The sequence below is a fragment of the Trichosurus vulpecula genome, chromosome 9, assembly GCF_011100635.1.
Source record: "Trichosurus vulpecula isolate mTriVul1 chromosome 9, mTriVul1.pri, whole genome shotgun sequence".
Lineage (NCBI taxonomy): Eukaryota > Metazoa > Chordata > Mammalia > Diprotodontia > Phalangeridae > Trichosurus > Trichosurus vulpecula.
In genome coordinates, this window is record NC_050581.1 from 56,742,912 (window position 1) to 56,758,358 (window position 15,447).

General features: G+C 38.2%; 1 protein-coding gene across 1 annotated transcript in view; it reads right to left on the minus strand.

Moving 5' to 3' along the window:
• The window catches only part of SEC14L5 (SEC14 like lipid binding 5), a 75,953-nt gene that overhangs the window by 12,316 nt on the left and 48,190 nt on the right, over positions 1–15,447 (minus strand). Inside the window, exons 6-8 of the mRNA XM_036739216.1 lie at positions 10,475–10,587; positions 881–1,070; positions 159–247 (exon numbers count right to left, since the gene is read on the minus strand). Of these exons, the coding sequence (XP_036595111.1) occupies positions 159–247; positions 881–1,070; positions 10,475–10,587 (392 nt within the window). The remainder of the gene's footprint in view (positions 1–158; positions 248–880; positions 1,071–10,474; positions 10,588–15,447) is intronic.

The window sequence follows — 15,447 nt, forward strand, 5'->3', positions numbered from 1 at the left end:
TTTTAGACACGGCCAATTTGGGAATTTGTTTGCCTTGATGCATATTTGTTACAAGAGTTTGGTTTTTCTTTTTTTTTCCCAGTGGTGGGAGAAGAGGGGAGATGGAAGAAAAAAATAAATGCTTATTAATTGAAAAAAACGGGAGACCCACTACTCACATGCCGAAGGAGTGCCTCCTCTCCCACTGCCTTCATCAAGCCTTTTGTATCCATCTGGCCAAGACGCAGGATGTAGAGAGGGCGGCCATCTTTGTAAGAGAGATCATGTAAAAAGAAGAGAAAATAAGTCAGTAACACTTCTCATTTCTCTCTTACTCCTCCACCCTCAAAATCTGGGAGAATAGCAAAGACACTAGTGAGAAGCAAAGGATTCTGCTGCTAATATAATCTCCAGACTCTACCCAGAGAGACTGCTCGAAGCTTGGAACAAGTCACATAGAATGGCCAGGCCAATCTTGGGCTCATAGGAAATAACCCATCCTAGTAGAGAAAGTTTTGACCCTGGAGCCAAAGAAGAGGGATTCTAGTGCCAATTGCACTCCTTTCTTTCTAAGCTTTGTTTTCTTTTTTCAGAGGATGGAAGGATCATCTTTGCCATTTCACAACTCCCTAGCAGGGAAAGTAGGGGGAGGGAAGAGGTTTGGAAAGAAAACAAAAGATAAATTGATAATATGAAGAGTGTTCTCAAAACCAATGAAATCAAGAAGTCAGGAACCAATCCATTTCCCCTTAGCAACTCTTCTGAGACTAACAGAATGGCTTTGGGACTACCACTAGGAAAACTGGGGTCAAGTCACCCACACCAGAGTCCCATGTTTTCTCTCTCTTTGCTGTACTGTTGGGAGAAACTGAAGGCTTCAAAGATCCATAAAAAGGCAAACCTCTATCCTGGTAATGCCAGCCGCCTGCATAGAACTCCTCCAGGAGGGGTGGGGGCCGCCATGTCTGAAGGATGTAGTCCACTTGGTGCTGCTTTCTCCAGTTCAAGGACTGGCACAGCATCTCCCAGGCCTTTTCAAAGTGAAAGTCTCGAGCCCTCAAGAATCGAAGAATGTGCTCATCTTTGGGAATCTGTGGGAGAGAGGGAAGAGAAAAGAGTCCATGGAGCTTTCTTTCCTGACACAGCAAAGAAAGCTGCCCAAACTAACACAACCTTTCACACCTTGGTCTCCTTCAAGAGACTGAAGGAGCACCATGGTGTAGTGGTGGGGAAAGTGTTGGACAAGAAGAAGAAAAAGGCCAGAAGACCTGTTTTCAAATCCTGCTTCTGATATTTATAAGCTGTATGGTCCTGGGCAGATAATCTAGCCTCTTTAAGCATCAAGTTGCCTCATCTGTAAAATCAATGATCTCTTCCCAACTTTAAATCTATGACCCTAAGCCACCAACTTGTGAAGAGGACTGTCTTCCCACTCAGTTCTAAGATGTGGATGAGAGACTTACAATCAGCAGCCTTTCTACCATTCTAGATTATAAAAACTCTAGAAAACTTAGGGCCGTGTGTGGTACAATTGTTCATTTCGCTGCCTCAGCTGCAGATGAGGAAGGGGCAGCTTGGACTGCTAAGCAGCTGTTGCTGAATAGGAAAGGTGGGTTGTTTTAGGGTTTTTTGTAAACTTTTTATTTATTTTAAACAAGTACAAAATGGACTAAGAAAAAAACAACACTGCCATGTATGCAACAGAACATTCAGTATAAAACAATAAATTTCCATTTCAAGAAAATACATATAATAAATACTACACATTATTTTCAAAGCTGTCCGGCTTTTCTTTGCATCCCTCTAGGTTTTCTTTTGTTCTCTGCTATGCACTTTTTGCTTTATTTTTTCTCCTCCCTCTCCCTCAAGAAGGCTACAATTAAACACTGATATACATACATACACATGAGTACATATATACACACATATACATACATATACACATAGATATCTATAAACATACACATATATACTCATACACATATTATGTACTGTGCTTATTTCCATTTGTCATCTATTTCTCTGAAGGTGGACAGCATCTTCCTTCATAAGTCCAAGTCTTTCCATATTTTTCTAAATTAACCAGCACATCATTTCCAACACCACAGCAATATTCTAACCCAATCACATCCTATCTAAGAGATTGTCTATGAAAGTTTTTTTCCCACCATTTTTCACATTCCTTCTATTCTTGGCTTCATAGGTTTCACTTATACAAGAAAATTTTAATTTAAAATAATTGAAATTATCCATTTTACACTTCAACAATGCTCTCACCTTATAATACAGCTTAAGGTTTGATACTACTAAATCTACTTCCTTTACATCTTTTGGTTTACTTGAGGGTCCTGACCTTTTGTTCTTCCAAATAAACTTTGTTATCATTTTTTTCTAATTCACTAAGATAATATTTTAGTAACTTAATTGGGATGGCATTGAATAAATAGATTAGTTAGGTAAAATTGTCATTTAAAAATTATATTGACTTATTCTATTACTTCAATTATTTAAATCTGACTTTATTTGTATAAAAAGTGTTTTATTTTATGTTCATATAGTTCCTCTCAGATATTTTATACTGTCTAGCTATTTAAATGGTCTAACACAATACTAAGTAATATTGCTGACACAGTGTAGTTTCCCTATTTTTCCCTTGTGATTAAATCTATTTTAGCCTTAACTTTATCTGAGATCATGATTACTATACCTGCTTTTGTATGTAATAAATACTTTAGCCCTTTATTTTATCTTTATGTGTCTCTCATTTTTATAGCACTTCCTAAAAGCAACATATTGTTGAATTCAAAATTTTAATCTGCTATCAGTTTCCATTTTATGGGTAAATTCATCCCATTCACATTCTAAGCTATAATTGCTTGTTGTGTACTTTCTCTTTTCTATTTTTCCTCACTATCTTTCTCACACTATTCTATCCCTCTTCACTCCTCTGCTTTACTTCTACCTTCTACCTTGCCTTCTTATTCCTTAACCTACCCACACCTCCAAGAGTCCCCCACTTATCCTCTCCCCTGCCCTATCCCCTTGTCCTCTTATTTCTTTCTGAATTTAGAAGACTTTTATAAACCTTTCTAGATATATATGTTGATCCCTCTTTAACCCATTCCTGATAAGAACAAGTTTCTAGTACTACCCACCCTCCCCCCACTAGCTTCTTCTGTATCAAATTTTCCTTTTACATCTCATTTATATGAGATAATTACTTCTTTTTATCTCTCCCTATAGTTTTTTTTAGAACCACCCCATCATACACAGCTCAGTCCAAGTCTTTCTTTCAAATTACCCAAATAATTACAACAGTCATAAGAGTGCTGATAATATCTTCATATATAAGAAGCAAACAATTTGACCTTATTGAGTCCCTTATAATTGGTCTTTAATGTTTACCTTATATTTCTCCTGGATATCATATGTCGAATTTTCCCTTTGGTTCTGCTGTTGTTGTCACAAATCCCTTAAAGTCTTTCAGTTTGTTAAATATCCTTTTTTTCATTCAGGATTATACTTAACTTTGCTGGGTAAGTTACCTTGGTCATAACCCAGCTCTTTTGCTCTAGGAAATATAGTATTCCAAGACCTGCAGTACTTCAACATAGTAGCTGCTGGGTCTTGTGTAATCTTTAGTGTAGCTCCATGATATTTAAATTGTTTTTTGCTTGTTGTTTCCCATATTTTCTCCTTAACCTGGGAGCTTTGAAATTTGGCTATGATATTGCTGTAAGTTTCCTCCTGGGATCTCTTTCAATGATTGGTGGATTTTTTCTATTTCTGCTTCGCCTTCTTGTTCTAGAACTTCAGGGCAATTTTCCTTAATAATTTCTTATAATACTGTTATCAAGATTATTTTTTCATCATAATTTTCTGGTAGTCCGACCATTCTTACATTATTTCTCCTTGATCTATTCTCCAGGTCAGTTGTTTTTCTGATCAGATGTTTCACATTCCCTTCTATTTTTTCATTCTTTTGATTTTGGTTTGTTATGTCTTGGTGTCTTAGAACATCATTAGTTTCCATTTGCCCACTTCTAGTTTTCAAGGAATTATTGTCTTCCTTGAGTTTTTTATTCTCTATTTCGAGTTGGCTGACTTTCTTTTAATAATTTTCTTGGATTGTTCTTATTTTTTTACTTTTTTCTCAATCTTATTTGATTTTTAAAGTCCTTTTTAAGTTCTTCCAAGAACTCTTTTTGTGCTTGGGTCCATTCGACATTTCTCAATGAAAAAGGGGCGGTTTTTTTTAGCTCCATTATCTTCCTCTGAATATGAATCCAGATTTTTCTCTATCCCCATAGTAGCTATCTGTGGTTTGGTTCTTTCTTCTTTGCTTACTCATTTTTATTTTTACTTTTGTTTTATTCTGTTTTTAGCAGCTATTATGGTAATCAAGTTCTAGTCCCAAGGTATGGGGAATAGTGCCCCAAGCTTCAGGTCCTTCTTATTTTCTGAGGTCTGTCCTAGGGCTCAATCTTGGGCTTTTCTCTCCATTCCTAAACCATAGCTAGGGTCCCCAGCCACACTGTCCCACAAATGATCTTACTCCCTGTGGTTCCTCTGGTGGCTGCAAACTACAGCTGTCTTCTCTGCCCTGGAAATGAAACCAGGAACTCTGCTCTCCTGTAAGTGCCCATAGCCAACAGGTCCCTACCCCTCCCTATTGCATTCCCCAGGTGTATGCTAACTTCCTTTTCCCCAACACCATAGCCTGAGAGGGGCCTGGTCAGCTCAGTTGTGCTTGGCATCCCTTAATAGTGGAAGGTCCTTTAATCTTCTCCAACTGAACGGTCAGACCCGGTGAGATGAAAGTTTCTAGGGCAGAAGCTGGCTCTCAACCCTAGCAGCCCCCCACCCCCCAGGGCTTTTTGTTTGTTGATTTTGCAGAGTTGGCCTGGAGGTGTTTGCATTTCACTCAGTTCAAAACTCTACCCCTGGAAATCCAGTCTTTCCTGGAGTCTCCTCAAGTTGTCTAGGAGAACAATTGCTTTACCAGACTTTTATTTATTTCAGCTGCTCTATGTTGCCTCTGAGGCAATGTTCTCTCTTTTTTTGTGGAGGAAATTTGGAGAGCTGATAGTTTTGACTTGTCTAGGAGAGGTGTTGCAGAACTAGAGAAGATCAAATGTTACAGTTTTCAAGAAAAGGAAAACGGTCGTTAGTCTATAAATGGTAAGTCAATGAGCTTGACTTCTATACCTGGAAAAATTTTAGAACACATTGAGCAGATGGGTTTGTGAGAACTGAGAAATGGAAGCTGTGATCACTAAAAGTCAGCATAGTTTCATCAAAAAACTATGCCAAACTACTCGCTTTTTTTGACAAGTAAAAACACTTTCTGTTCATATCCCTTGACCATTTATCAATTGGAGAATGACTGATATTCTTATATTTTCTATATATTTAAGATATAAGGCCTTTATCCAAGAAACTGTCTATAAAATTTTTCTCAATTTTCTATTTTCCTTCTGTAATATCAATCAAGTTGGGACTTTTTTACTGTTTTAGAATGATAAATTAATTAAGTGTCTTTGATTGAGCCTTACTAGGTGCAAAGCCCCAGGCCCAAACCCCTATCTACTAGGAGTTAAACCTATGTGGGCCTGAAGCCCTCAGGGTCCTAAGGGGAGTTGCTAAAACCAGAGTCTAAGTAGGAGCCTAAGTTCTGGTGGCACAGATGACTTTGATGACTGCTAAAGAGTGTATAAAAAGAAAGAACAGAGCTATTTGCTTGGGGCTCTGAGCCACAGGAGGAGTGGCACATGACTCTGGGCCAGCCATTGTTATGAGCTCCCCGGCTCCTGAACTCAGATGTTGATGGTTCCTTGGTTCCTATGAATTGTATTTGGTCTGTTTATAATGTATCTTTGTAATTTGTTTTTATTTGCTGTGAAGTTCAGGTGCTGGCTTTTTCCCCTGAACTAAGTGAATGATATTTGTATGTTGGACTGCAACAAGATTGTTAACCCCTTAATGTTGCTGTCCTTAGTAAAGCGGATCCAAAGAACTTGTGCTGGCAGCATTCTTGTTGTTGTGCTTGTGTTGGCCTTTCACCCCCACAGCAGCTGCTAGCCAGATTGTTGCAACACTTTCTAATCTCAGTTTTATTTGTTTTATTCATACAAAACTTTTTTAATTTAATGTAATCAAAATTATCTGTTTTACATATCATAGTGCTCTCTATCTCTTGTTTATTCATAAATTCTTCTCCTACCTATCAATCTGATAGGTAATATGGCCCATGTTCTTATAATTTACTTATGATATCTCTCTTTATGTCTAGTTCATGTATCCATTTTGACCTTCTCATGGCAAATGGTATAAGATATTAGTCTATACATAGTTTCTGCCAGACTGCTTTCCAGTTTTCCCAGCAATTTTTTACTAAATAGTGAGTTCTTATCCCAAAAGCTTAGATCTTTATGTTTGTCAAACACAAGGTTTACTACTGTGTATTGTATATCTCCTCTATTCCACTGATTCACCATTCTATTTCTTAGCCAGTACCAAATAGTTTTGGTAATTACTGCCTTATAATACAGTTTAAGATCTGGTACTGCTAAACCTCTTTCCTTTACATTTTTTCATTAATTCCTTTTATATTCTCGACCTTTTGTTTTTCCAAATAAATTTGTTATTATTTTTTCTAGTTCAATACAATTTTTAAAGTTTAATTGGGATGGCACTGAATACATAGATTAGTTTAGGTAGAATTGTCATTTTTATTATATTGGCTTGACCCACTCATGAACAATTAATATTCCCACCATTACTTAAATATGACTTTATTCGTACAAAAAGTGTTTTATAATTATGTTCATATAGTCCCTTTGTCTTAGCAGACATACATCCAGATATTTATATTGTCGATGGTTATTTTAAATGATATATCTCTTACTATCTCTTCTTGCAGGGCTTTGTTGGTGACATATAGAAATGCTGATGACTTACATGGATTAATTTTACATCCTGCTACTTTGTCAAAATTATTAATTGCTTCAATTAATTTTTAGTTGTATCTCTAGGATTTTCCAAGTATACCATCACATCATTTTAAAAAAGAGATAGTTTTATTTTTTGATGATCCATTCTGACTCCTTCAATTTTGTTTCTTTCTCTTATCACTGTAGCTAGAATTTCTAGTACAATATTGAATAATATTGGTGATAATGGGCATCCTTGTTTTACCTCTGATCTTATTGGGAAGGTTTTTGGCTTATCCCCATTACAGATAATGCTTGCTGTTGGTTTTAGGTAGCAGATTATCTTTCTTAAAAGATCTCAAACAATGGGTAAAAATAATATGAAATTTATCTGAGTGCCTATATTATGCATCTAGATTCAAAAAGCAACTTGAGGGAGAGAGGAAAAGAGGAAGGAGGAGGAAATATGGTTAGATTCCTATGGAGAAAAAAAAAATCTAGAAATCTTAGTACCTGCCAACTCAGCATGAATCAAGTGTAGCATGGCAGCCAAAAAAGCTATGCTATCCTAGTTTACATGAAGAAAGGCACAATGTCCAGAATAAGGAGGCAACAACTCCACTATCTTGACCCTGGTCAGGCCATATTTGGAGCACTATGATCAGTTCTGGGCAGATTTTTAAAAAGATATTGGGCTGAGTATGGTGGCAAACACCTGTAATCCCTATAACTGGAGGAAGTTGGTGGAGTACTGAGCTGACATGGGCTAAGCCAATCAGGTGTCCACACTAAGCCTAGGACAAATATGGTGAGCCTCACCAGGTTGCCTAAGGAGGATAGAAAGGTCAGAAACAGAGCAAGTCAAAGTGTCTATGCTGATCAGTAGTAAGACTGGGTCTGTGAGTGGCTATTCAACTTCCACATGGCCCATTAGGGAGACCCAGTCTTAAAAAAATATATATCTCAAGGAAGAAGACCCAAAGAAAGCAAAACCAGGAAAATAAGATGCAAAATGACAACTCTACAATAATGTAAATGAAAACAGCACCTAAAGAGCAGCTGAATTATATTAATAAGTACTTGCTTTTAATAGAATTGAATTAATGCCATTTTAGTCCTAAAGAATAGATGATGAAACATACTCCCCTCCTCTCAGTAAAGAGGTGGGGGAGTTATGGGAATAGAATGTTGCATCTATCCATTCATTTTGTGGGTAAGTTTTGGTTAATTCTTTTCTTTCTTACAAGTTAGGGCTGAAAGTTGGCTTGTAATAGGAAATGTCTATCAATAAGATTTTCTTTAAAGAGGTACCTCAAGGTGGTGAGAAGACCAGAAAAGAAACCATTTGCTATTTACAAAGGTGCTTAGTCTCAAAAAAAAGAGCAGGTTTAGCCTGAGAGAGGACATAACAGCTATTTGGCTATTCAAAGGATTGTGCTATGGAAAAGGGATCAGACTTAGAGAGTTTACCTCTCCCCACAACTTCTGCTCCAACCCCTAAGGAAAAACTAGGAACAATGAGTGGAAATTGCAGAGACAAATTTAGGATCAACTTAAGGAAAACTTCCTATTAATGAGAGCTAGCCAAAAGTAAGACGAGGTATCTCAGGAAGTAATAGGTTCCCCTCATTGGAGGTCTTCAAGAATTGGCTGGTTGACAAGTATTGGGGGATGAAGAAAGTGTTCTGTATAATATATTTGTTGGGCTAAATAGCTCTGAAGTAATTTCCAGCATGTAGACTCTGACTCTTTGAAACTTTGCAAAAGAATATCTCTTGTCATTCATTTCCTGACAAAGACAGAAAAAAATATGTATGTCCCTGAGAAGAGCAGTTTAAGTCTATGCCTTAGATGGAGGAGGAGAAGGGAAAGGAAAAAATGAATGAATGAAGAGTAGGTGAATGAATGGGAGGGGGGAGCATTTATTACACACTTTTTTTGTACCAAGTACCAGGAATACAGATAGAAAAAGAAGACAACTGTCTGTAAAAGATTTGGTTTTTTTCTTGTTTTCTTACTGTTTGGGTATTGGGGATGGATGGTCCAGGAGAGAGAGAATATGAACCTGAAAATAAAATAAAATTGAATTTAAAAAAAAAAAATGAAAGAAAAGAAAAAGGCCCTACTCTCATGGAGCTAACACTCTCATTGAGGGAGACAATGCATATAGGAGGGTTCAGCAAGAGGGCAGATGGAAAAGCCAGAGGTCCTAAGGGTTCATCTTCAAGGAGGAGATCAAGCAAGGCTCAGGAGTCCTTAAAAGCCCTTAAGGGAGGGGAAGAGAGGAAGGAGAAAAGTGCTTGTGTTCCTGAACACATTTTGTTGATTTGCTTAATCTGAGGTTCCTGTCTGAATTCCTTTAGCCATAATCACACGATTATGGTAGTCAAAAATGACCGAAAGGTCATGGTATTAAGTATGCCATAGAACATAGAACACATGATTGCTTGTGCCTTCTGAGTTCTATTTACCTCTCTGTCACCCTCATGGACCCAGATGCTGTCAAGGAAGGGTACTCAGCTATTGTAGAATGGTGGTCCCAGCTGCTGCCCCTAGTTTTGACCCAGCACTCAAAGGCATACAGGAATAAATACACCACACCAAGAGAGGTTTTTGAACATAAATCATTACCTTTTCCTGACTTCTGATCCTCTGCTTCTGACTACAGACCAAGAGGATCAAATGAGATAATATTTGTAGCATAGCGCCTGGCCCATAGTAGGTATTATATAAATTCAGCTATCATCATCATTATTGTTAGCGTTGCTTAAGAAATACCCAAGGTGCAATGAAATTTGAGTTTCTATGTTCCAGACTGTCTACAGTCCAGTTCTTTCCATATCGCTGAAGATGTACCTTTCTGAAACGTGTGTACTGCTAACCCAAGCAATGTTCCTCATATGACGCTTTGATCATGTCACTTGTCTAACAACAACAACATTAACAATAATGGAATTTTATATAGTGCTGTAGAGTGTAATATATTAGGTCACTTAAGCATCACAACCACTCTGGAGGAAGGTACTAAAACAAAATCAAGTCTTACCAAACCAAGTCCATATTCCCAGGCCTGACATTCATGGCCTAGACACAGCCTCCCTTCCTCTCCAGGCTTATCAAATTCTATTCCTCTTTGTGAACTGTATTTGCAGTCAAACTAAACTATTTACCCTCTCCCTGCTCACTCTTACCTCTATGTCTTTGTTCTCGCCTGTCCTCTAGGTCCGAAAGGGACTCCTCCCTGGTATCCATCTGTTGAAACCCCTCTCTTCCTTCAAGTCTCAGCTCAGATCACCCCTTAGACAAAAATGATCACTTCCTCCTCAAATTTTTCACACAATTTGTCTAGTCATGTAATTTGCACTTACACTCAGCCCCATTTTTATGATCGTGCCCATTTCTCATCTCCCAACTTGACTGTGAGAGCCTCAAGGATAGGGACTGTATCTTACTTCATTTTTGTATCTCTAGCACCTAGAGTATGTGCCGTACACACAGTAGGTGCTTTGTTCATGTTTGAATGTCAAGACCACTAAACAAAGTAAGGCCCTGTAGGCACTCACCTTTCCTTTATGCGTTTCCTGTAACCACTGGCGAAGTCTGATCAAGCAGCTCTCCTGCATGGGGGTGAGCTGCCCCAAATACCGCTCAATGTAATCTGTGTCCAGTTTGTCAGCTGAAAGGAAAGGAGTAGGATCATAGGACAATCAGTAACAGACAAGAAAGGGGGCAGCATAACATTGCAGAAAATATGCTGGACTAAGAATCAGGGGACTTGGCCTTTATTTCCAACTCTGCCACAAATTAGCTGCATCACCTTGTTAAAGTCACTGCCCTCCTTACTACCCAGTTTCCCCATCTATAAGAACAGGGGGTGGTAGAACCAAGATGGCAGAGTAAGGGAGCATTCTGGCTCAGCCCTTACAACATTCACCTCTAAACAACTTTAACTCATCAAATCAAAATGTAAAGCAGCATAGCCAGCAAAAGATTGAGGTGATACATTTTTCCAGTCCAAGACAACTTAGGGAGTCAAAACAAGAGGTCTATGGCACTAGGGTAGGGACTGACTGGGAGCACAGAAGTCAGTGACATCAGCTGTGGGCCTTGGAGGCTGTGGCAGTAGCAGCAGCATCTACACCAGGGGCACTCATTGCCCAAAGATGGTAACATCTAGTCAGAAAGGGATCCCTGTGCTAGCATTGGGTGCAGGACTGGGCACCATTTGGCAATGCCATTGCCCATGAACCAATTCTGGGTGGCAGTTCCAGGGTAGAGAGGAGCACTTGCAGTCCATCATAAGGGAGCAGGGGCCTTTCTTAGGTAAAAACCAGAGCAGGACATACAGCAGGAGAGCAGTGACCTCTCCCCAGATCACACCATCTTAGAAGCACTGAAAACTTATAGATCCCCCCCCAGAACTATTTGTGAAAGCAGCAGGGTAAAAAAGCCTGAAGGTTGGGACAATAATCCCTCACCCCCAGAGGAGCAGAGCTCAATGCTAACATAAATTCCAAAGTCAAGAAATAGACTGAAAAAATGAGCAAACAACAACAAAAAAGAAAAACATGACTATAAAAAGCTACTATGGTGAACAGGAAGCTCAAGCACAAACTCAGAGGAGGACAATGACGTGAAAACATTTACAAGCAAAGCCTCAAAGAAAAAAAAATGTAGATTAGAAACAAGCCCAACAAGAATTCCTAAAAGAACTAAAGAAAGTTTTTTTTAAAGCAAAAGAAAATTTTAAAAATCAAATAAGAGATGTAGAGAAAAAATTGGGAAAAGAAATGAGAATGAAATAAATTATGAAAAAATAATTAACAACTATAAAGGAGTAGAGAACATGGAATATGATATTCTGGAAGGCAAAAGAGCTAGGATTACAACCAAGAATAACTAACCCATCAAAACTGAGTATAATCTTTCAGGGAGAAAATGGATATTTAATGAAATAAAAGACTTCCAGGCATTCCTGATAAGAAGATCAGAGCTGAATAGAAAATTTTATATTCCAACATAAGACTCAAGAAAGACATAGAAAGGTAAATATGAATGAGGAAAGCATGAGGAAATCAATAAGGTTAAAATTATTACATTCCCAAATAGGAAGATATATATATATATATGTATGTATATGTGTATATATACAATACATACAAACACATATACAAATACATGTGTGTGTATGTATAAAATCCCCAAGAACTTTATCATCATTAGAGGAGTTAGGAGTCTACTTAGAGGGCAGGGGTTTGAGTCTATTATGTTGGGATGATCCCAAAAGAAAAATGGAAGGCTAATAAAGAAGGATGTATCGAGAAAAGAGGGAAAGAGGAAGAATAGGGAAAACTAGCTCACCTAAAAGAGGTGCACAAGGAAGAGTTTTTACAATCAAAGGGAAAATATGGGGAGTAAGCAATGCTTAAACCTCACTTTCATCTTCACTAGTTTAAAGAGGGGAGAACATATATACATACTCAACTGGGAATAGAAATCCATATTACCCAAGAGGGAAGTAGGAGGGGAAGGAACTAAAATAGAGTAGAGGAGTGATAAGGAGGGCAGATTATGAGAGGTAGTAGTCAGAAGCAAAGCAGACTTTTGAGAAGGGATAGTATAAAAAAGAGAGAGAGAATGATAAACAAAAGAGAATAAGATGGAGGGAAATACATAGTTAGCAATCATAATTGAATGTGAATGGAAGTGGATAGCAGGATAGATTAGAAATCAGAATCCAACAATATGTTGTTTACAAGAAACACACTTTAAATAAAGAGAGCCGCACAGAGTAAAACTCAGGGGCTGGAGGAAAATCTATTATGCTTCAGCTGATGTAAAAAAACAGGCAGGAATTGCAATCATCATCTCAGAAAAAAAGCAAAAGCAAAAACAGACCTAATTAAAAGAGATGATCAAGGAAACTTCATTTTGCTAAAAGGTAGCATAGATGATGGGCAGCTAGGTGGCACAGTAGATACAGCACCAGGACTGGAAGCAAGAACACCTGTTCAAATCCAGCCTCAGACACTCACTAGCGATGTGACTCACCCTGGGCAAGTCACTTGGCCCTCTTTGCCTCGGTTCCTCAACTGCAAAATGACAACGGTACCTAAATTACTTTACTTATTCAGTCACATATCAATCAAACTACAAAAGAATTATTTTAGAAAGCTAGAAAAATAATAACAAAATTCATCTGGAAATACAAAATATTAAGAGTACCAAGGGAATCAGTTTTTTAAAAAAAGTAAAGGAAGACAACCTAACAGTACCAGATCCCAGACTATATACTATCAACTGGTACTCATCAAAACAATAAAAAATCTAGATAAAAAGGAGAGTGGGTGATCAGTGGAATAGATTAGGTGTACAATATACAGAAGTAAATGACCACAGTAGTCTAGTGTTGATAAACCAAAGGATCCAAGCTTTGGAGAAAAGAACTCACTATTCAACAGACTGCTGGGAAAACTAGAAAGAAGTATGGCAGAAACTAAGTATAGACCAACATCTCACGCCATATACCAAGACGAAGTTAAAGTGGGTACACAATTTAGACACGAATAGTGATATCTTAAGCAAATTAGAGGATTATGGGAATAAGGGAAGAGTTCATGACCAAATAAGAGATAGAGAGGAAAACAGAGATAAAATGGAACAGTGGCTGCCCTCAGTCCTACATGAGGGATACAGATTTATGAAGATAAGTAAGTATAATATATTTTAAAAGGAAGAGAGCAGTAATACCTGGGGTGGGGATAAAGCAAAAAATCAGAAAAGTCTTTAGGAGGTGACATCTGAGCTAAGACTTGAAGGAAGCTAAGAATTCTGAGAGGTCCTAGTAAGGGAGGTATTGTAATCTAGACATGGGGAGAATTTTTACAAAGTCACAAAGAGGATAGACTATTGAGTTCAGGGAACAGTTAGTGGTCCATTTTGGCTGGTGTTAAGGAGAGTAATATGAAGTAAGCCTGGGAAGGCAGATGGGAGGTAGATTGTAGGCATGGATGCAGGGGTGTTGTGGAGCCAGCTCAAACAAGCTCAAAAGAGCTGATTTTTTAATTTTCAGTGTAAGCATTTACACCTTGGAAATCAGCAAATGCTATAAAATCAGGACTGTACATATTCTTGTGCTTATTTTTAGACTTAAGAAAGTGAAAATGTTATCAAGGCAGAGTAAACTTAAAAGTATGTCATATGGACATTTTTTTTTCAGGCAGTCAGTTGTCAAGCATTTACCAGCAGAACCTGCATAGATGCCACATTAGGGCAAAAGGAAGAGCTTGAGATTCTATGCCTTAGGAAGATTTATTTGATTATTCAGGGGTGGGGAACCTGCAACCTCCAGGCCACATGTGGCCCTCTAGGTCCTCAAGAGCAGCCCTTTGACTGAATCCACACCTCACAGAACAAATCCCCTTAATAAAATGATTTGTTCTGTAAAACTTGGACTCAGTCAAAAGGCCACACCTAAAGATATATCATATCTGGAAGTGGGAATGGAAAGAGGAAAGACTTGAGGCAAGAATACCAATTAGGAGGCTCCAGCAATAGTGTAAGCAGTAGAAGACATGTGAATGGAGAGAAGGAAACAGGTATGAAAGACATCAGCTACAACACTCAGTAACCAGTGAGACATGACCAGAGAGGCAGAATGAAGAGTCAAGGATAACTGAGGATGTAGATGGAAGAAGACTGGTACCCTCAAAAGAAACAAGTAAGTTTTAAGGTAGAGTAGGGTATGGTATTTTGGGAGAGAGGGAGGAAAGAATAAAGAGCTCCACTTTGGACATCCCAGGTTCTACACGCCATATGAAATCCAAGCAGAGATATCCAACAAGCAGCTGGTGATATGGAATTGCAATTCACAGGAGACTAGGGATGGTTAAAAGATATGGGAATCATTTGTGTATTGGTGATAATTGAACCCCATGGGAGCTGATGAAATCACCAGGTATAGAAAAGAGGACTAAGGGGACACAGCCACACTTAGTGGGAAATGTATTCTGATCCATAGAGACTAAGAAAGAGCCATACAAAAGGGAGCAAGAAAATCAGCAGACAGCAAGGTCACAAAAGCCAACAAAGATCTCTTAAGGCCATCTGGCTCAAAAAATTCTATAAAATTTCAGCAGAATTCTTGCCATTTTTTTGGTTGATCGGAAACATTTGATTTTAAAAGACTATCTGTGAATTGTTTGCATATTTCCATTTTGGTATAGTGTACCTGCCCTCAAAATGCCTAAGGTTAAAGGACAACCCTGACACGTTGCCAGCTGTACATGATCTTGGTCAAGTTATCTGACTTCTCTCAGCCTCTTCTCCTCTGATGCCTAATAAACCTGTGCAATCTTGGCCAAGTCATTACATCTCTCTGGGCCTCAGTTTACTCACTTGTTAAATGAGAGGGATGAAGGAGAAGACCTCTCAGATCTTTTTCAACTCTAAATCCATGACCTCTTGAGCTCTAAAATGAAGATACCACCTACCTGTGATGCCAATCAGTGATTAAAGATCTTAACTCCCCCTTATT